Source organism: Populus euphratica, unplaced genomic scaffold (genome assembly GCF_000495115.2).
Source record: "Populus euphratica unplaced genomic scaffold, PopEup_1.0 scaffold23.1, whole genome shotgun sequence".
Taxonomy (NCBI): domain Eukaryota; kingdom Viridiplantae; phylum Streptophyta; class Magnoliopsida; order Malpighiales; family Salicaceae; genus Populus; species Populus euphratica.
This window is the reverse complement of record NW_011499892.1, coordinates 833,118-853,413: the sequence shown is the minus strand read 5'-3', so window position 1 is coordinate 853,413 and position 20,296 is coordinate 833,118. Positions and strand designations below refer to the sequence as shown.

Genomic DNA, 20,296 nt, shown 5'->3' with positions numbered 1-20,296 from the left:
AAAGAGTGTTCCTCTCAGCCTTGACCTTGAGTTTAAAGAGCCCCTTGTACATTGCCAGAGATATATGTGTGAAGCCATGTAGATATCTCCAATATATCTCCAATCGTTTCACGCACTAGCTTGTGATGATTACAAGGAAATATAATTTAGCTACTAGTTTTTAAATTTATTTTTTAAAAATTATTAATTGAAGTGTTACAAATCTTAAAATTATTAAAAACTTATCTTATTATTAAATTTAAAATCTCAAATAATTAATTATAATATCTATAAACTAATCCAAACATCCACTAATTAAAAAAAAAATAGTCATATATTAGCCTATGCATTATGTCAATCCTACTAATTACCTTCCTTTAGCTGACAGGTCTATTTTGCGATCCCCACGTTTAGTACCAAAAGGTATTTTCCAAGCTATCACATCTGGGAAAATTTCAATCTAGCATAGTCATGAATGTATTGCATGCATAACCTATTGATACACGCATATACTTGTGTATTACATGGTGGCCTATGGATACATGCATATACTACATTCGCAATTGCCTGAATTGAAAAATAAATTAATGAAAAATATTTTTTTAATTTAAAAAAACACAAGGCTCTAAGAGGGGGGAGTGTTTTTCTCTTTTAAACTCGGGAAAACACTCTCTATTTTGCACGTTATAATTACATGTTATCATTATTATTTATGTTTATATATTTGCTATTTTATTAAATTATTTTGGAATTTACTGTTCATCGTCGATCTTTGTATGGTCACAATGCTCTGTGAAGGCTTGCTAACGGTGAGTCCCCGCACTCTGACCCACGTGTTTGCCGATGTAGAGGTACCGAGCAACGCCTCCGAGCAAACCCCTGGCTTTGCTTCCTCGTCCTCGACTTATGAAGCAGTGCCCACCATGCACCAGTAAGTTACATTTCATAATTGGATTGTTGTTCAGTGCCAGCTCATTAGCAAGCATGTGACCCTACCACCACAGCCTGATTGCTAATTTCTAGTTTATTTAAAAAATATTTATTTTCTTATAATTCACTTTTCAAAATAAATTTATTTTTCAATAAACAAACAAAGTCTAAAAAAACCATGTTTTAAAGGCACAACTATACTAAACAAGTATTAAATTGTGCTAAAAAAACTAACAATAAAATTAATTATTAATTTTAAAACCGGATATAAATTAAAGCCGTTAAGACTGGTTTTAGTTTTTTTTTTTTTTGAGATATATTTATTATGATAGAAGTATTCTTGAACTAGATTGTAAGCGAACCGAAATCAAGTTTTTCTTGGGATATTAAAATAGCGTTCTCTTACATCGACTTATTGCATTTAAATCAATTTACCTCAAAGTTTGAACATGAAAAGTACTTGAGGAAACTTTCTTGAACTACTAGGCTAATCATTTTAAGATTATTTAGTCAAATATAAGCTATCGAATTAAAAACCAATGCATGGTAAGATTTGAAATGTAACCGATCATGAAACAAATCTATATATATTATAGAACACGCCAAACTTGACATTTAATAAATTATAAGAAGATAGATAGCTCAGCATTTAATTAGTCCACTTTTTTGAGAAATCAGACTTATTTTCACCTGCTTCATCCAATTCTTGAATTAGAAGTTTGGGATTCTCTTCATTTTGGGCAACAAATCTTGCAGCTTCACCAAAAAGAGGGGATTGGCCATTACTTTCTTGCTAGATTCCCTTATGAGGATAAACTTTTCCACCAAGTCAGGATCTTGAGAGAGAAACATCTATAGCTGGGTTAAAATTAATTCCACAGTCAGGTAAGCTACAAGGATGGTCCAGCTGACTCTACAACGACAGGTACACCAAGCTGCACATGCGTGGTTTCAGAGCATTATATACACGGGCGACCTGTCCAACTTACACTTTTCTTGTGTACGTCTCATGCCTCCTTAGCCCCCCGTTCGAGTAAACTTGTGCATCAATCATATCACAGATCGATGAGTGTAAACGTAGTATTCCCTCTCAATCCTTGATGCTGTTGAAGTAAACTCAATCCAGAAGGTAAAGGAAGGCAGCCATCAGCTGTCATCGCCCAACCACCAACCGACCAGTCGTCAGTCACCAGCCACCGGCCGCCGGCCGTTTTCACACCGTCGGCCAAAAACCGCCTTCACACTTGAAGGTTGAATTTTATTGTTTTGATTTCGTGTATAAATAGATAGCTAAGCTTATGCAATTATGTGTGGAGAGATTGAGAGAAACACTAGAAAGAAAGAGAGAAAGAGAGTGGGGTTGTTGTAAGCTTTTGTTTATGTTATTGTAAGCTTTGTTCTTGAAATAAAAGAGTGTGTTTTATCCCCTCCGAGTGTTTCAAAGCCACCACAAATGGTTTCTCCCACCAACAGATGCAACCACCACACTCGAAACATTTTACAGTAATGTTTTTGCTGTCTCGAATTCATTTGAAAGTGCATCCAGGAATGACTCTCTTTTAGCAGCATCGATCTTTGACGTTGATAAAAGAAAACTTCCCTTTCAAACTCTTTACTTCTTGCACTGTCTTCTTCAGATTTTTAATTTCATGATCTGTTTCTGGTGTAAAATCAGACAATTTAATGGGACTAGATTCCTACCAGATAAGTAAAACATTAATTAGCTTGTGCAAAACGGTTGCATGTGCACGAGCGGACTTGCTTGCTGCCGCCATTCTTCATTTTTTTTCTAGAAAACTCATAGTAGCCCCTCGTTGGTTTTAGCTGTTTAACTTTTTTCTACTTTCAGGACATTTGCCTCCTATATTTCTGGAAACTTGTTCATCTATATGTTCCTGGCATATATCTAAACATTTTGGGCAGATTACGCCATGCATATGCGATATTTTTGTTACAAATAATTCGTTTTTTCGACCTGCTAACACGAGTGGTTGTATATATCATCTGTGAGACGTGCCGAGCGAAGATTCCAGCAGGAAAACTCACTTTCTTGGAGCAGCAAAGTGAGAGCTGGTAACCACAAAACAGTTTATAATCAGAACTTGCTCCCTTGAAAGAATGGTTGCTTTATATCCACGAGATGGACCGGGCGCCAGAAAACAGAAGTCCTCTGTGAAAAATCAACATCGTCTCTCTGATCAGTAGCTATAAGAAATCGGATAATTTTTTGTCGTCGAATAACAGCCTGTACACAGGGCTCTATTCGTGCTTTCCTTTTCCAAAATTTTCTTCATTTACCCAAAACCACCTTCAAAATCGGTGGTCCCCTATATGAATAGACATTTCCTGCTATCTTTTGCATGGAGGATACTCAAGTTTATTACAAAACTCCCAGCCAAAACGGAAAGGATGGACGTATGATATATTCTTACATGATTTGCTCAGATGAATAAAAAAACATTTTCTCCATTAATTTTCCACCCTCTTCGTTGCGTTACTGGTCCTGACCAGAACTGCAATATTAATAGCTTTTCATTGATCATCTTGAGATCACTCAAAATTTCATCAATTTGCATCGTGCAAGCTGATACTTAAGTTCAATTTTTTAATCATCCGATCCTCTGACATGTTATTTGATTTTTATAATCATGTAGTCACTATTATTTAATTAATACAGAAAGTATAAAGATGGCTTCAAATCACTTCGTTTCTTCATGTTTTTTATTTGTTAGGGAAAAGTAAGTGAAACATTTATGTTTATGTAAATTAATTAGAAAAAAAAATAATTTGATTGCAGCAATATTTAAAGCCTTAAGGCAGTGTTTGGTACCGTGATTGTATTAGGTATTTGAAAAAAAAATTAATTTAATTTTTAAATTTTTTTTTAATATGTTGATATTAAAAATAAATTTAAAAAATAAACAAAATTAATATATTTTTAAATAAACAAAACTTTAAAAAACAACTTTTACTGAAATTTAAAAAATAAAATAAGAGATTACTGACAACTTAAGTTGGGTGGCAGCATAATGCATGTGGTGGCCAAAAAAAATAGGTACACCCAGAACTGATAATGGCATCACTATTATATTAATATGGTGATTAAGTAGCTAGTGTTGTTGATTTGATCAGAGATTAAGAGAATTAATCAAAAATCTAGAACCATTGTAGAGTAGAGAGGACAGTACCTCTTGTTTAATCATAAAGAAAGTTAGTTCGCACGATCACAGTTCTCAAACGTGTCTGTGTTGTTTAAAAGAAAGAGACAGGAAGATCATATGACACACTGCCAATTCAGAGCATCTTCAGCCGCAGATCGCTGTGTGCATAGGAATTGTATCTTTGGATGGATACTCTGCCCGTATAAGCCAGCCGTAGCTCTACAGTACTCCAAGTTACCGAAACTTCCTCCGACCTCTGCTGTACAGCCAATCAAGCACCGCTGAATTATTGAATGCCAAAGTCTACAATCATTATCCCGCAACAAGATAATTATTCTGGCTTTTCCAGATTTATTAAACATCAATTTGACTCTTTCAAGTTGCTGCATTACATCGAAATCGGTTTTAATTTCTCTTATATATAATGTCAATTAGACAACTGGTGTAAGAAATAGTTTGCTGTTAATTGTTATGTGTTGTAAGTGCCTATTTATCGTTGTCTTGTAGGACAATTCGAAAAATCCTATTGATTTTTTTTTATTACATAAAATATACCATATATCTCATTCCACTGTTTCCGTCAAATTATATTAAAAAAATATCAAATTAAAATAAATGATTGGATATCTTATAATTTGTATTGATGGACATGGATCCAAAAACGAAATATAAAGTCGATGGGCAATATTTATATCAATCAAATAGTGCATTAATAATATGGAAAGTGAATAAGTTAGTTTTTAATAATATGCATATTGCAATTCCCAACTGGGCTGAGCCCAAATATTGGATCCATGTGGATGGGTATGCCATGCATCGAAGCCCAATGCTCAAACCCAACCGGAAGACGTAGTCAATCTCTGTGTCTGCTTCGTGCAGAGAAGGTTCATCCACCCTGTCATCTCTTCTTGCTTGGTAAATGAGTAATATTTTTATTAAACTCGACTTGCTTGGTAAATGTTAAAATCTTATGATTTGATTCCTTTTATGGTTTGAGTTTAAACTTTGTAAAAATTAATTTATGTAAGCCATTTAACTTGACAAGTTTAAATGCATCCATGTAAAAAAAAAAACCTAAGAAAATAACAAGATTAATATAAAAAATCTTCAAATATAATTTTTTTTATGTGATTAAATAGACTCGACAAATTCCAAAACATCTTGATCCACTAGTATAAATTTTATGAACAAAATTGAAAGAAAAAAATTTTAAAAATTAATATAAAAAATTCTTGTCGTAACTCCCTATCTAATACCTAATATGAGTTTAAAATTAAATCTTATAAAAATTATATTGAAATGGTTCAATCAACTTATTTGACTTAAAAAAACCCAATTAATTGTTAAAAAAATAAAAATAAAAATGAAATTATAGTGAAAAGGAGAGGGCGAATGATAGAAAAACAAGAGAAAAAGAAAAAAATTAGAATTAAAAAAGGAAAAAGAAAAAGAATAGCTTCACTTTCATGTTAGACAAGACTTTTAGCATAGATGTAATGCCCTTTTATTGCATTTTCCATTTTTTATTATTTCAAACTTTTAACCAAAATGAAGGAATGGGTGTAGTTTATATATATTATAGATTTGTAGGTGTTAAAAAAAATATCATACATGGTGTTTCTTTACAAAAAAGACTGTGATGACTATAAACCAAATAAAAATTACAATATTGTTATTTCTGCCTCCCATATTATGAATACATAATTCTTTTTTAATACAAAGGATGCGGGCAATTCATGTCATTTTGAACATATTGGACAAATGTAATTTCTCATGAAAGGTAATTTGTAGTTTTTTCTATTAAAAAAACAAATCAAGTCAAATCAGCCTTTTCTTATTGAGTAAGACTAGATGTATTGTGAATTTATATAATACAATGATGATTTTGTTTTTTTATAATTATAAGAAAATGGTTGAGTTCTGAAGAGTTGAGATATGTTTTCATGGGTTCATTTGACATTTCTAATTTGTTCAGGGTGATCTATCTATTTAAAAACAAAAATTATAACATATAGGGCAAGGGGCATTATTTGTTATTCAATATTTTTTAATAAAGCAATTATTTAATTACCATTACTCGTGTCCATTGGTGTTTTCATCTTTTTTCTTTAGGATTTTTTGGAATTGTTAATTAGAATTAGAGGTAATTACTTAATATTGTTGAAGCGGGTTACAAATGGAACAAACCTGTGTTCTTTAAGCAGCACATACAGGATCTTTCAACCATCAAACACTATCTTTTATAGCAGTGTCTGAAGCGGTGTACCAAAAGCTTTCCAATGGTGACACGTGTGATAGTAAAAGAAAGACGACGTGGCTCTAATATATTTTTTTTTTATTTTTCCTCTCTTATAAAAAGTACACAAGCTTCATTTCATTTGTTTTTTTTTTTTACATGACATGGTACTCATCCTTTTGATTTCCATCTATTCTGGTTTTTTTTTTTGTCTTTTCTAGGTTAGCTTTTGTTACCAATTTCAACCATATCATTTATTTTCATTTAGTTTTTGTTTTAAATCTTATCCTTATTTTTCTAATTTTTCTCAAATTTTTTTTATCTTTTGTAGGTTAGTTTTTTTTTTCAATTTCAAACACCATCACTTAATTTTATTTAGTTTTAATTTTAAATATGATCCTTATTTTTTAATAGCTATTTATTTTATTTTTATCCTTTTTCTAATTTAATTTTTTTTTTTATTTCATCCCTTAATATTAGAGGTTGCAATTTAATCTAAACTCAATGGATGTCGCTTTAAGCCAACCTAACTCATCTCGAACAGGTTGGTGTTTTTTGGATGGTTACCTTACCTAATTAGTAATTAGTAGGGTATAAATATTATGAAAACATGCTTGAAACTCATCTAACCCCGCCTAAAATATATATATTTATAAAACATTTTATATTTTTTTAATGCAATATGACATATACATGTCTTAATATTGGCATGAAACACACACACACTTAATATATATATATACATAGTTCAGTAACTTTATACAAATACACTTCAAATTTATATATTAATTAATTTGTTTCTTATTTAATAATAAATAGTTTTTAGATAATAAATATTCATAAGGATAAATAAGCTCATCCCTTAATATTAGAGATGACAATTTAATTTGAACTCAATGTATATTGATTGTAACATCTCTAATATTCTAGCACTATTTTTCCATGTAATAAATCCAAAAACAATTTTTTTTTTTATCATGGTTTGAAATTCAAAAATCTATTAAAATTTTGGCAATGTCTTTTCTATACCAAAAGATCTCAATTTATTGAATAAACACCTATTATTTTTTAATATTTAATCAATTTATATTATACTCATTATCTAGTCATCTAATACTTATTAGATCACAACTCAACACATTCATCACATGTCAATATAGTTCAATTGAATCACTCCCATAATATTTGAAAAATTACTTAATTACTATATTCAAAATTTAATGTAAGCATCATCATAGTAAAACCTACATTACATAAATAGATTTAACAAACATTTAAGTCTAACATAAAATCCTAAAATAACAATTACAAGAAAATATTTAACATATATGTTATTATCCCAAAAAACTACACAAAATATGTCATTTATATTCTTATAAAACACAAAATACAAAAGCCCCATGATCTACTAATCCCAATGAATTATTGCAAGGATCCTAAAATTTGTTTTATATCATGATTAATTAATTAATTAATACCGCATAAGATTTTTCAATCTAATTTAATCAATTCATGGAATAACTAAATTATCTATTAGGTTAATAATTAACTTAATTCCTTTTCTTACTAATTATAACAATCCTATGATCTTCCAAGGGATTTTTCTTTAACCCAAACCTGGACTATAAACTCTTATTTAGGTGACATTCTTACTATCTAGAAATAGGGTATTAAACCTATTTCGAGTGTCTAGTTTTACAATTCAAATCAATGTCTAGTTTCACAACTCGAAATAAGGTATTAATCCTCAAACTAGTGAATTGGTCATCTAGCTCAAAACAGGGTATCAGTTTTGAAAGTGTGGTAGCGATTGCTTTTTAAAGTGTTTTTCATTAGAAAATATATCAAAATAAAATTTTTTAAAAATATTTTTGACATCAACAAATCAAAAATATCTAAAAACACAAAAAAATTAATTTGAAGCAAAAAAATATTTAAATTTTTTAAAAATACTTTTAAAACACAAAAACTAAAAACTAATCATTCAAACTAGAACATAGCATAAGTTCTTCATTCAAGAATTAATCATCTAACCCATAACAATTTACCAATCAAAAATTATTTTTAACATCAGTATATTAAAATAATAAAATATATAAAAAAATTATTCTTTTAATAAAACATAAATTGAAACACAATTATAAACTATGCATTAGGAGGTATTTGAAAGTGTGATAGCGGTTATTTTTAATGTGTTTTTTATTTAAAAATGTATTAAAATAATATTTTTTTTATTTTTTAAAAATTATTCTTGATATTAAAAAATTAAAATAATTTAAAAAAATAAAAAAATATTAAAAAAAAATGCAAAAACAATACGTAACTCACTTCCGACGAGGCACCCCCTAGCCTTTTTACCCCTATCATTGTTCCTCATGCTTCTGCGGGTCCCAACAAATGCGCTCTTTTCATTTACAAGCACGTCTCCACCTCTGCACGAAGCGCAAATATATTACTGGAATTACTCAACATCGATTGATATTATCCAGGCTAAAATGATAAAAATATCCTGTATTCAGGAGTGGGTTTATTTACTTTACTTTGAATAACAAAAGGGATTTGCAAATTCTCGGCATTTTAATGAAGCAACGCGTCCCATCTTTTTCTTGTTTTTATAGATCTTATTTGTTTTTACAGTAAAAATATTTTTAAAAAAATTAAGTTTTTTATTTAAACTTATTTTTTACTATTTTTAAATCATTTTAATTTATTAATATTAAAAAATAAAAAATATCATCTTTATATATTTTTAAATAAAAATTACTTCAAAAAATAATTATTATCATAATACTAATCACACTATTAATCATCTATTACTAAGTTTGTGGAGTAGTTATAGTTTAAAAAAATTATTTAATAAAAAATATTTTTAATTAAGATTGATTTGGAAAAATATATGTTTTGTTAAAATTATGGTTGAAATTAAAGTTAAATAAAAAAGTAATTTAATGTATTTAATAAAAAATACTTTTTAAACTAAAGTTATAAAATAATTTAAAAAATATATTAATATTGATAATTTTTTATTAAAATATTATTAATTTAATTATTGTTATTATATCATAAAATAAATAATATTTTATATAAAAAAACTCCGGATTTGATATTATTTTTCTTCCATGCCTCTATTATTTTTAGATGGGTTGAAAAGGGAAAGAGTTGTTGGCTGTTGGCTAGAGGACAGGAGCTTTTTATATTATTAATGGTGAGGAATTGCTTGCACACTAAATGAGAAGTATGAAAAAATTACTTTGTCAAAATTTGAGATTGAACCTCATTTTTAATGGATTCCATCAACCAAATCAGAGCTTTATTTTTTAATCAAACACCATATTATCTGTGTTTAAACAAAAACACAGCAGCTACAGCAAAGTCAAACGGTCAGTTGATGACTAAATAATCCAAAATGTCATTCTCGAAAATAATGAGAAAAACCAGGCCTTTTTACTTACAGTTGTGCCTACTCGCTCTTCTCTCTCATAGAGGAAGAGAGTGAGCAGGTGTGTAAATAACTGTAGAGAGTCATTTCGGATCCCCATCGATTCTGCCTCCGTCCTTCCTCCTTGATTGACCCTTCGTGATCTCTCTCTTACACTCACACAAACTCTCATGGTATTTAACTATACAGAAAACTAAGTTACCACGCTGATAATCAGTCTCTTTGACTGCTGAGGTAATTTACTCTGTCTTCTCTCACTTTATTGTGAGAAATGGATATTATGGTGGAGTTGTTGTCTTTTTCGAGTTTCGATTGTTTTTTTTTCTGATGCGATTTATACTGTGCTTTTACAGTTTGGTGAAGGGCTTTTTGGAGATCCTTGCTTCTAACTGGGAGAGGATCTGATCTGATCAGGTTTTGAATCTCTAGAGTCTTGTTTTTATTGTAAACTGGCTTTGGATCTGTTGATGCTTGATTTGGATTTATCATGGAGGAGATCTAGAACTTTCACTCTGGTTTTGCTTCAGTTTTAACCCTAAAAGTTTTCATTTTAGTTTTATTTTGTTAGAATTGGGTTTTGGCTGAGAGGGTACAGTAGTTGAATCGGTAATTTTTGCACGGTATGGAGACTCTTGTTGTTGTGGCTGAACACAGGAATCAGTATTACAGCGGAATTAAACCACACGGGCCTGCTAAATTCGGGGCTTCTCCTTCTAAGCACTTTAGGGATATCAATTGCAGGACTTTTCAATCCGGGGCAGGATTACTTCCAACCCCGTTTCAGACTTACACTACTCCTGTAACCAAAAGCACCACCCTTGCTCCTGCTTCTCACTCTCCAAAAACACCATCACCAGCTGTCAAGTCTCATTCCAATTCTCATTCTGTTGACAATGGTCGCTTGAAGACTGCTTCAAAAAGCTCTTCTATAACTTTTAATTTTAAGATTTCTAGAAAGGAAACATCTTTTAATGAGGCGATAGGTTTTGTGAATGGGAATTTACCCTTCTCGGAGCTTTGGGCTGGTCCTGCTTATTCGAACTCTCCACCACCAAGTTCTTTGCCGATTCCTAAGTTTTCAATGAGGCCACCAAAGCGAACCGTGTCACTTGATTTACCTGTGTCTGATGATGCTGATTTTGATGTGCAACCAACTGCCAAGTCTGCACCGGCTTCCCCCTCAAGGGAGCATAGCCCTTCTATAAGAGATTTGCTTCTTAGTGCTGACTCCGCGACGAAGACTTTGCGTCGCATTCTCAACCTTGATGTGGCAGGCGAGTGAAGTTTAAGGGGCGTTTTGCTCCTGTAAATAGTGAATTCAGTGGTAGATGTATATAGATGAATAAATTAGCCAGGAGTTTCAGTTGGGTTGAGTTTCTTTAGCTTCTGGTAGTGGTGGTGGTACAACAAGCAGTCATGGCTTGTTAGGTCAATAATCTTCAGATGTTACACTGAGAAACTTATATGTGACCTGGAGTAGTATTTTGGTAGCAAGGCAGGCAGGCCAGGTACATGGCTTTATAGCTAAGATGGGGCAAGACTATGTGAAACGGATGGAAGCTGACTCCAATACATTCAGGAAACAGAGGGGAAGTTATAATGAAGTTGTAGTGAAGGTCATTTTGTCAGGAGCATGTGACTACTTGCAAGTTTCTATTCTATGATCTATCATACCCTTGCGAAGCTCTTTGCCTAATCTCCTTGTGAGATTGTTTATTCGCTCTACTTAAGTTCTTGAGAAGAATTTAGGCTTATAACATCTGATGCTATGTATATACTGCATTATAACTTGATTAGTCTTACAATTCCATGGGTTTCTGTCTTATTGGCGTATCCTCACGTTCTTTTCTTGGTTTCAATTCCGGCGCCCTCTTCTAGCTTCACTTTCTGATTGCTAACATTAATTAGCCTATTAGTTTCCTAGTTTAGTGCTGCCTCAATTGGCACCCTAGATTATCCGTTCTCTTGTAATAGCTTACTTGCCTCATCACTTCCAATAATCAATGCCAGCTCTTATATATATTCCCATTTTTTATCCTCCTCCTTTAGGCAGCACTAACTCCATGCACAACCTTTCTTCTTTAGGTAGCTCTAACTTCTTGCACACCCTGCACGGGTGGTGTTCCTCCTTAGCCATCTTTTCTGTTTTTTAAGAGGGAAAAGTGGGAAGGGGAAGTGAAAGTATTTGTTAGTGTTTTCTGCTCCTTTAGTCTGTCAAAGTCAATCCTATCCATGTGGCTCTGTCATGTTGGAAGCCTTTCAGTTTCTTGTTATTTTGAACAGTTAATAGGGCCCCCTCTTTGCCTTTCATGAAGTGTATATTCCTCGGAGATTGTTGACCGTGCCAAGCCATTTGCAAGGTAATAGTTTACCAGTCTTCACCTTGATTGTTTATTAAATATTAATTGATTGTTACTGATGTTTACTCAACATGTGTTCCAGGGAGCTGCTTGTCCAGGAACATTTCAGGAAGCTGCTGTTATAATAGGATATGCTCTTGATAGATGTAGTCCTAAAAGTACGTCTTATCACGATTCATCCATATGTGGTTTCTATTTCTTGTCACTCTCGTCACTGAGATTATAGTGCAATATCTGTCTTACTGTTTGTCTTTTGTACCAGGAGTCTCTTGAGTAGTCGAGTTATGTGTATTGGGGAACCGATGTAATTTTACAACAACATTCTATGTCTGGTGAACCGATGTAATTTTACAACAACATTCAATGTCTGGTCATGGATGTTTTAAGTGTTCTGTCTTTTCACTTTTTTTTTTTTATGTTTATTGCATCTTTGTTTTTTACTTTTGGATGGATGAAGCTGTTTGTCGTTATCAGTATTACCTTATAGATATTGGGTGGTACAATGTGATTAGTTGGATGCTGTTGCATTAGATTTCCCCTACCTGAACTAGAATCAAGTGCGGTCAGCATGGTCTGATTGGATTTGTATATTGATTCTACAGTCCGAACTAACCAGGAGCTTGGCATCTTCTTTTTTGCAATGTGCATCTATAATCTCCTTTCTGGTTTTTTGGGACATTTTCTATAGCTGGTGTATTTATCTGCCCATGTAAAATAATATTTCTCATTGAGTTCATCCATAGAGAGGATATTCCGATACCTCAGGTTTCGCTGTAGGAACATCAGTTGGTTTTGATAGTCGGTCATTGTTATGTGTATTTTAATAGTGACTCTTGGTCCATATCTGAACCCCAAATAATTCAAGGTGTGTGTGAGAATAAACTAGTTTTGTTCAAAACCATGATCAAACCCTATGCTACTTCCTGCTAAACACTTTGATTTGAAGAAGAAGATAATCACCTCGGGGACATGCTTTTAAGATATTGTTTATGGACCCACGCATGATATTACGACTAGGTTTCTAAATTTCTGGTTCGTTTGTTGGGTGCACAGGATGATTGTTGAGAGAACTGCTGAACTAGTTCATCCACTATAGTAAAACGTGAATTAGTGTCTGGACGGAAATGGTAAACTAGTTCATTTACATTGTGTCAGATGGGATTTACGTGGTCAACAGAAATTCAGAGAGGCTTTCATGAGAGTTTGTCGTGCATGAGAATGTGCTGATGTAGACCTACAGGCTAGATTTTCTTAAGAATGTGAACGCAAAATATAAAGCTTAATTTGCAGTGTGGAAAAAAAGAGGAGGTTTTCATGATAATGCGCATGCCATTCATAGCCATGCATCACACTTGCAACATCAGCTTGGGAAGTTTCCCGCCTATAGTTTTCTCTAGTCACAGGCTTTTCCTTTTTTACTTCTTTGAAATCTTTCTTTTTACCATTTTTTTCATGAGATGAGGTATGTCAGTAACATCAATGGTTATGTTCATGTTGAAATCTTAAATGTTGTGATACTGCAGCGAATATGTTGGGTGCTACTCTCCTCTCCTATCAAGGCCAAAATAATTATCAAGGTTGATGTGAGCTACTGTAAAGTACAGCTGCCATTGATTGTGGGAAGCCTGCTCACAGCCCATTGAATATCAGGAGAAATTTTATGTATTTGACAAGTAACAGTGACATTATGTTAGTTAATTTCTATGTTTATTTTTTCAAGAATAAATACAACTAAAAAAGAAAAAAATTAGGTAGAAATATTATTATTATGTTTTATGGGTCATGAATTTTATCTTCTTCTTTTTTTTTCTTTTTTTTTTTTTGTGTATGATTTTTTCTAGAGGTGGCTGTTCAGCTTTCCTCCATGTTTCTTGGACTGCACTAAGAGAGATCTAATCGATTTCTTTTATCTGGAGGGGTGTGAATTTTTTTTAAAAATCCCCCTGTTGCTAGAGGGCTGAAACCTTTAGTTCGGAGGCATTCGGAGCCCGGACCCATTTCACAACAGGGCAAGCAAGTCGCACAGGTTCGGTCCGCAACCGGACAATTTAAAGGCTTGCCACAATTAGCTGTTAGGAGCTTTTGCTCTTTGTTTTTACTGGGCTTGCTCTAAATTAAAGTATATTATGGTCCCATAATATCCTTTACTATTTCAACGAATTTCTTTCACATCCATGGTCATGTTTGCTACATATTTTATACAGAAAATTAGATAATTATTTCGCATTATATTATGGGCCAGGTCAAGTTTTCTTTTAATATAAATAAAATGTTAAAATATTATAGATGTTTTTTAAGTTAGAAACCATAAAGAATATGATCTGGTTGATTTTATGATTCCAAAAACAAACCAGATAACCTCTAAAAATATATAGACTTAAAATATTTTAAGATGATATTTTTTATTTAATATAAAGACAACAATATTTTGGATTGACTTTGATCAGCTTGGATTAATAAGTTAAATCGGTGACTTGAGTTATAAAATTATAATAACCTTATAAAAAACAAATCAAAACAAAATATAAAGCCTAATTTTCAATCAACTCAATGTTAAAATGATGAAATTAAAAAAAATCAATTAAAAAATTATCAAATTAACCTATTAAACTTATAACTCAAGTCATAAAATTGAAATAATCTTATAGAAAAAAATCAAAATAAATTATGAAATTCAATTCTGAATTAATCTAGTATTGAGGGATGATATTAAAAAAAAAATAACTCAATTCAATTCACCAAACCCATTACCTAGTTATAAGATAAAAATAACCTCATAAAGAAAAAAAAATATTTAATTTAACCTGAATTAACTTTTCAAATTTATGACTTTGATCACGAGATTAGGATATTATCAATAAAAGTGTATCGAAACAAATTATAAAACTTAATTTCCAATCATTTCTGTCAAACCCAATATTAAATAATGAAATATATAAAAAACATTAATTAACAAAATGACATAAAAAACAAGCAAAATCAATGAGTTAATCCGTTAAATATTACTTATTACTTATGGGATATGATTTTAAGATAATTTCATAAAAATTAAAATCAATCATAAAGTATAATTCTTAAATAAACACATAAAATAAAAAAAATTAATAAAAAAATCAAACAAACTAGATTAATATATGAAACTCACGATTTGATTTAATTATTAATTAACCAAATAATAATAAAGAATAAAAAAATAATTAATTAAAAATAACTTCATCCAATAAAATTAACTCGCTAAATCAAAAGATCTACATCATAAAAGTAGCATAACCTAAAAACATTAACAAAAGAAAAGGGCAAATAATTTTTTTTTCCAGTGCCACAATAGAACTTACGTGGAAAGTACTGTTCATTTCCTCGTATATTTTATTGTATCGTTAATTAATTGGAGATGCGTGAATGTTGTTAATTTATCCTCTCTCCTCCGTGGCGGAAAGAATCAGAATTCAGAAGCAGAAAGAGGGAGCTCGCTGTCTCAACTTGACTTGCTAAAATTGAAAAGGAGTTGCCTAAAACTTGTAGGATTTTAACTTTTATGACCTAGTTCGCCACGTCATCTTTGGTAAGCTATCGTAAAAGCATCATTATTTTTTTCACAAAAAAAAAAGTCAATGGAATGAGCGTCGAGTTTTGACCGAGTTTTATTTCGAGTTATAAATAAACTAATATTAGACTAATTAGAGTCGGTTAATTTCCCTTAACCATGACCAATTTAGAGTCGGTTAAGCAGGTCCCATAATCGACCCGCAAGTCACATCCAACTTCTATAACCAGAAGTAAGAGTGTAAACAAAGAAAATAATTAAGAAATTGCATATACTTTAATTCCTGACCATCATCTTTATTGCTTGCCAGTCCATTATTTTTATCTCGAGAAGAATATAATTAACCTTGATCAGGTATATAATCATCAATACAGAACTGTGACCAGTGTAACATCGTTTTCTAGCTCATAGACTCGTCCTAAGCAGGTGTTGTTCATTGTTGGAGTTTGGACTCTTAAATAGATACGCTTCTCCAAGTTTTACCAATAAACTGCAAAATCTGTGACCAAAAAAAACAAAAAGCTGCAAAATTCTCTCCTGAACTTCACCAGTTACAGGTGCACACAGTTTCATTTCTGGATCACTTGACAAGATGGCTAATTATCATTCTTGGCAAGGATTTGAAGCTTTAGACTCTACCAGTCATGTAAGAACGTATCCAAGTTCTGAACCACTACGCATTTATTATTTCAATTGTTTGATTAATCAGGTTTTGGTTGGGAAAAAGGCCTGACTTTGTGTCCTCCAACTTGAAATAGTTAGTTTTGGATTAGATTAAACCTTCAATAGTAATAATAATGATTGCTCAGCCATGACAGACAAAAATTGGGACGAGCTGAAAGGATAAGGAACACGAAGGTTGAGAGTCTTCCTCCGTGAAATTGCTGGTCACCTCAGGAACTCATCATATGCACGTTAGAGAGTAAAAGAATAGAACATAAATAGTTGCAGACAGTTTTTCAATCACCATAAAGGGCCAAAAGAGAAAACGAAGCCTTCAAATTAATTAGTAATCACCTTGATAAACAACAAAATTCACTCTACAATATTACCTCACCTTCTCTTTATCTCTATGTGCAGATGAGAGGGTTGAGAGGGAAATGAAAAAAAGAAAAAAAAGGAAAAGGAAAAGAAATGGCATCCACTCCTCGGCCCTACAATCAATCATTCTCAATTGAGGGTAATCAAGAATGGCAAAACTGACATGGTTTGCTAAGTCTTTTTTTCTTTTTTTTGAAAAAAAAGTTTTGAGGGTGCTGGCCTGCTGGGGCAGGACAAAATGTCAAGAACATTATTTTTTCTGAGTCTTCTAACTTCTCAAGTCTCTACTTCATCCAACAACATTTCTTGGTAACGGCATTCCTGACTGCAAAAAGCTTTTTCACCTCTGCATTGCAAGGATAACAGACAATTAGGCCCATAGTGGTTTTAGGTCACAGATATTAAATGAGAAGAACAGTAAAAGCAGTTGTTTTTGGAGACTTGGGTCTTTCAAACTGAAAAGGGGGAGACATGTTGCATCTTTTAAAAAAGAAGTAAAATGGTCCAAACCTGTAGATGTAAATGTCATTTTTCTGTTCAAGATTCTTCTTGCAAGTGTAACAGAAGCTAAGGAAACTCCTGGGCACAGATTTGGACGTATCCGATAAGGGGCAATAATTCTCCACGATGCAGTTATCAAAGATATGAGTGGTCTTTGGATTAGGTCCGTGAGTTATGACACATGTATAGTCTTCAGAGAGCTCCATTTCACTCATTGACATGCAACCTGTGAACACCTGGGGAGAATCCTTTGCTTGGATGCCAGAATTGACTGAACCAGATGCTGATAATTGCGAGTTCATGGACGTTTTAATTCCAAAGTCCCCTGGAGATTTAGGTGACTGAACTGGAGATAGTATAGAGTTTGGCAGTAGTGGGATTTGGACTCTGAGCTTGGTGCCAAACAAGACCGTTCTGTTACTGGGTTTAGAAAAATGGTTATCATTCTCTTTGACGGGTTTGATGCAGCTAGGTGTATCATCAATAAGTGCAACACCAATGCCCTTTGAGTCTGTTTTGTTCCATGAGTGTCTGTTCTCTGAGAAAACTTTCGGGGATTTAGGTTGGTTTATGTCATAAGAAAAGGGGGTTTTGAAAGGGAAGAGTGGTTTGGTAGTGTCAAGAATGGAAGTTGGACTCATCATAGGTTCAGCTTCCGGGAGAGCCTTGAAGGTGAAAGCTTTGAACCTTGGAGAACTGAGAAAAGATGTTGTCAGCTTTGTGTAATTCTGATTGGAGGGTGATTGAGTGCTGTGTTCAGTCATTAAAGTTTGCTTGCTGGTCACTGCTCTGGATCTATTCCTTAGCATAACTTCCCCGTATTAGATGTTGCTCAGCACCCCAAATTCACTGCAAAAAAGGTAAAGAAATTAAGATCAAGGAAGCAGTTTCCAATTTACCAACATGAAAATAATTGAGTTACTAGATATATAGAGAATAAGATCACTTCTCACCTAAAAACTATTAGAGAGTCAAATACAATCCAAGAGATCACCAAAAATTGCTGCAAGTGATGATGGTCACAAGAACCACCTTCTGAGGCTCCAAAGAAGAATAAAAAGTGCAGTCCTCTTTTTTTGTCCAAAAAACTAATGCAAAAGCTTGCTATCTAACCATCCACAGTCCACACACAGAAACCAGAAAAAAGAAGGAAAAAAAACTGACACCGCACGCTCTATTGGGACTTGAAACTCCTAAATCTCTGTAGCCTCCATGACTGGTACACGCTAAAAAGACAAGTAAAAGAAAAACCGATGTTTTCCCTCCAACTCTTGTCTTTTGTCTTACCTTTTTTTATTTTATCTCAACTAGAACAAGAATCAATTCCCCGTCTTAATGAGTCGCATGCAAGCCACATGATCAGCAGCGGAAATGAAGAACAGCCCCAGTCATTTACAGAAAAGGCAGTGGTACTACTGTACTGTTTACTCAAAACCAGGTTGTTTCAGGCAAAATGGTTAAAATCCGTTTTCCAAATCCCATATAAAGAAAAACAAGCAATCATCGCTATAAAGCAAAAATAAAGTGAGAAAAGCTACGTCGTCCTCTCTACTTTCAACTATTCCGTTAGTGGGTTTTCATTCTTGGCATCAGTTTCGCTTTGTCACTCCCTCTTTGCTCACTCTCAACCCCTGCTAGATCGCCACAAATTTGCAAACTGGCGAAGGCACAGAGAGCTGTATAAAAAAGTTAATTCACTTGGAAGACAACACAGCCTTATTGGATGCCCCTTTTAAAGAGAAAGAAGATAGTTGAGAGAGAGAGATGATGAGAGGCGTGTTCGAGAGAATCAATGACTTCTTACAATGTAGCCTCCTCACCTTACTAGCTAGGGACCCCATCTACAGTATTTTGCAATTCTGCAAATACTATTTCATAATTTTATAATCCCTTTTAATCTTCCCCCCTCCTCTCTCTCTCTCTCTTGTAATTATATACACACACGTAGGCATATATATATATATATATATATATATGATTCTTGTCCTTTTGTTTTAAAATTCTTGCTTTCACTCTCATGAGTTTATGGCATTTTTGTACGGGCTCAAATCTCTTGCTTCATCTACAGTAAGAAGGTGTTTATTGCATTTTAGCTTTTTTCTATGGCATCCACATAAAAAAGCACACAAAAATCATATTTTTATAGTTTTTAAAAATAAAATTTACACTTTAAAAAAATTATATTTTTTAAAAACACCACCGCAACTCCCACCTAAACATCCTCCACGTACCGCACGATCCTGAATGTAGAGATAAACGCCCTCGCTCGAAGAAGGATCCAATGACATCATGTTTCATCTTGTACACAGTACACTGCCATCCATGGCTTGTACTCACTTATTTTCTAATATTGAATTGGCAATTATTAGCGACATCATTGTCGAGGGAAAAAGAAGAAAACTGAATTAGTAATCAAGTTCTTCTAGTAATATTGACTTTGTACTCAGAATTATGCACTCGTCATTTTCATTTTTCGTTCGGATGTTGATTCATGGCTTGTTGCCCTTTTCTGATATTTCAACAAGAAGTTTCTCTTGTTCATATAGCGAACACATCACCAAACAAAAACTCTTACCATTGAGATTAATCAAGGGCTTTTTTTGTATGATTGGTGTTTTTGTTTTTTTATTTATTAAAAAAAACAAGTATGGGCTGCGGTAATTTTTCAAAATCTAGATGGAGTGATTTTTTAAAAATTGTTATTGAAGTTGTTGGTTTTAGTTTTTTTATTACAAATTTTAAAACAATCGAGTGTTTATTTTATTTGAAAAAAGTTTAAAATAAAAATAAAAATGAGTGAAAATAATGAAGTTGCGCAGGCCAAACAAAAGCATCCCTCAAAATTTAAATTTTCAATGTATTGTGGCTAAATTCTATATACAGCACACCACCAAAATGGAATTTTCAAGCTTTCACGCTCTTCAGAGTTGATACCTATGTCTGGTGTGGAACATTATCTATAAGAAATTAATTAACAAATATAAAAAAAAATCAGGTCAGGTTTTCCAACTACTTTTTACAATTTTTTAATTCTATCATTTCATGTGGATAAGGTTACTATTGAGTCATGTTGATTATTTATTTTAATTTAATGAAATTTATAAT

The 20,296-nt window shown here is 32.6% G+C and overlaps 2 protein-coding genes and 1 long non-coding RNA gene across 5 annotated transcripts; 1 reads left to right on the top strand and 2 right to left on the bottom strand.

The window, feature by feature from the left end:
- The first annotated feature begins 9,757 nt into the window (after positions 1-9,757).
- Positions 9,758-13,420, top strand: LOC105131416 (flocculation FLO11-like protein). 3 transcript variants are annotated; one of them, XM_011034381.1, is made up of 4 exons: positions 9,758-9,979; positions 10,099-12,105; positions 12,188-12,491; positions 13,411-13,420. In XM_011034381.1, the coding sequence occupies exon 2, from the start codon at positions 10,368-10,370 to the stop codon at positions 11,025-11,027; it is 660 nt and encodes a 219-aa protein (XP_011032683.1). In that variant the 5' UTR covers positions 9,758-9,979; positions 10,099-10,367; the 3' UTR covers positions 11,028-12,105; positions 12,188-12,491; positions 13,411-13,420. The 3 variants fall into 3 exon arrangements, with proteins under 3 accessions (XP_011032683.1, XP_011032684.1, XP_011032682.1); XM_011034382.1 differs by lacking the exon at positions 13,411-13,420 and having other exon boundaries at positions 12,188-12,263; positions 12,368-12,497; XM_011034380.1 differs by lacking the exon at positions 13,411-13,420 and having other exon boundaries at positions 12,188-12,497.
- On the bottom strand, positions 12,305-13,394 carry LOC105131417 (uncharacterized). Its single transcript, XR_843425.1, has 2 exons — positions 12,471-13,394; positions 12,305-12,432 (listed from the first exon to the last, which is right to left on the bottom strand). It is a non-coding gene; the product is annotated as an uncharacterized LOC105131417 (long non-coding RNA).
- Positions 13,421-16,621: 3,201 nt separating the features above from the next.
- Positions 16,622-19,063, bottom strand: LOC105131415 (uncharacterized). Its single transcript, XM_011034379.1, has 3 exons — positions 18,145-19,063; positions 17,201-18,040; positions 16,622-17,036 (listed from the first exon to the last, which is right to left on the bottom strand). Exons 2-3 carry the CDS (start codon positions 17,998-18,000, stop codon positions 16,967-16,969), a joined length of 870 nt encoding a protein of 289 aa, XP_011032681.1. The 5' UTR covers positions 18,001-18,040; positions 18,145-19,063; the 3' UTR covers positions 16,622-16,966.
- Positions 19,064-20,296: the final 1,233 nt, after the last annotated feature.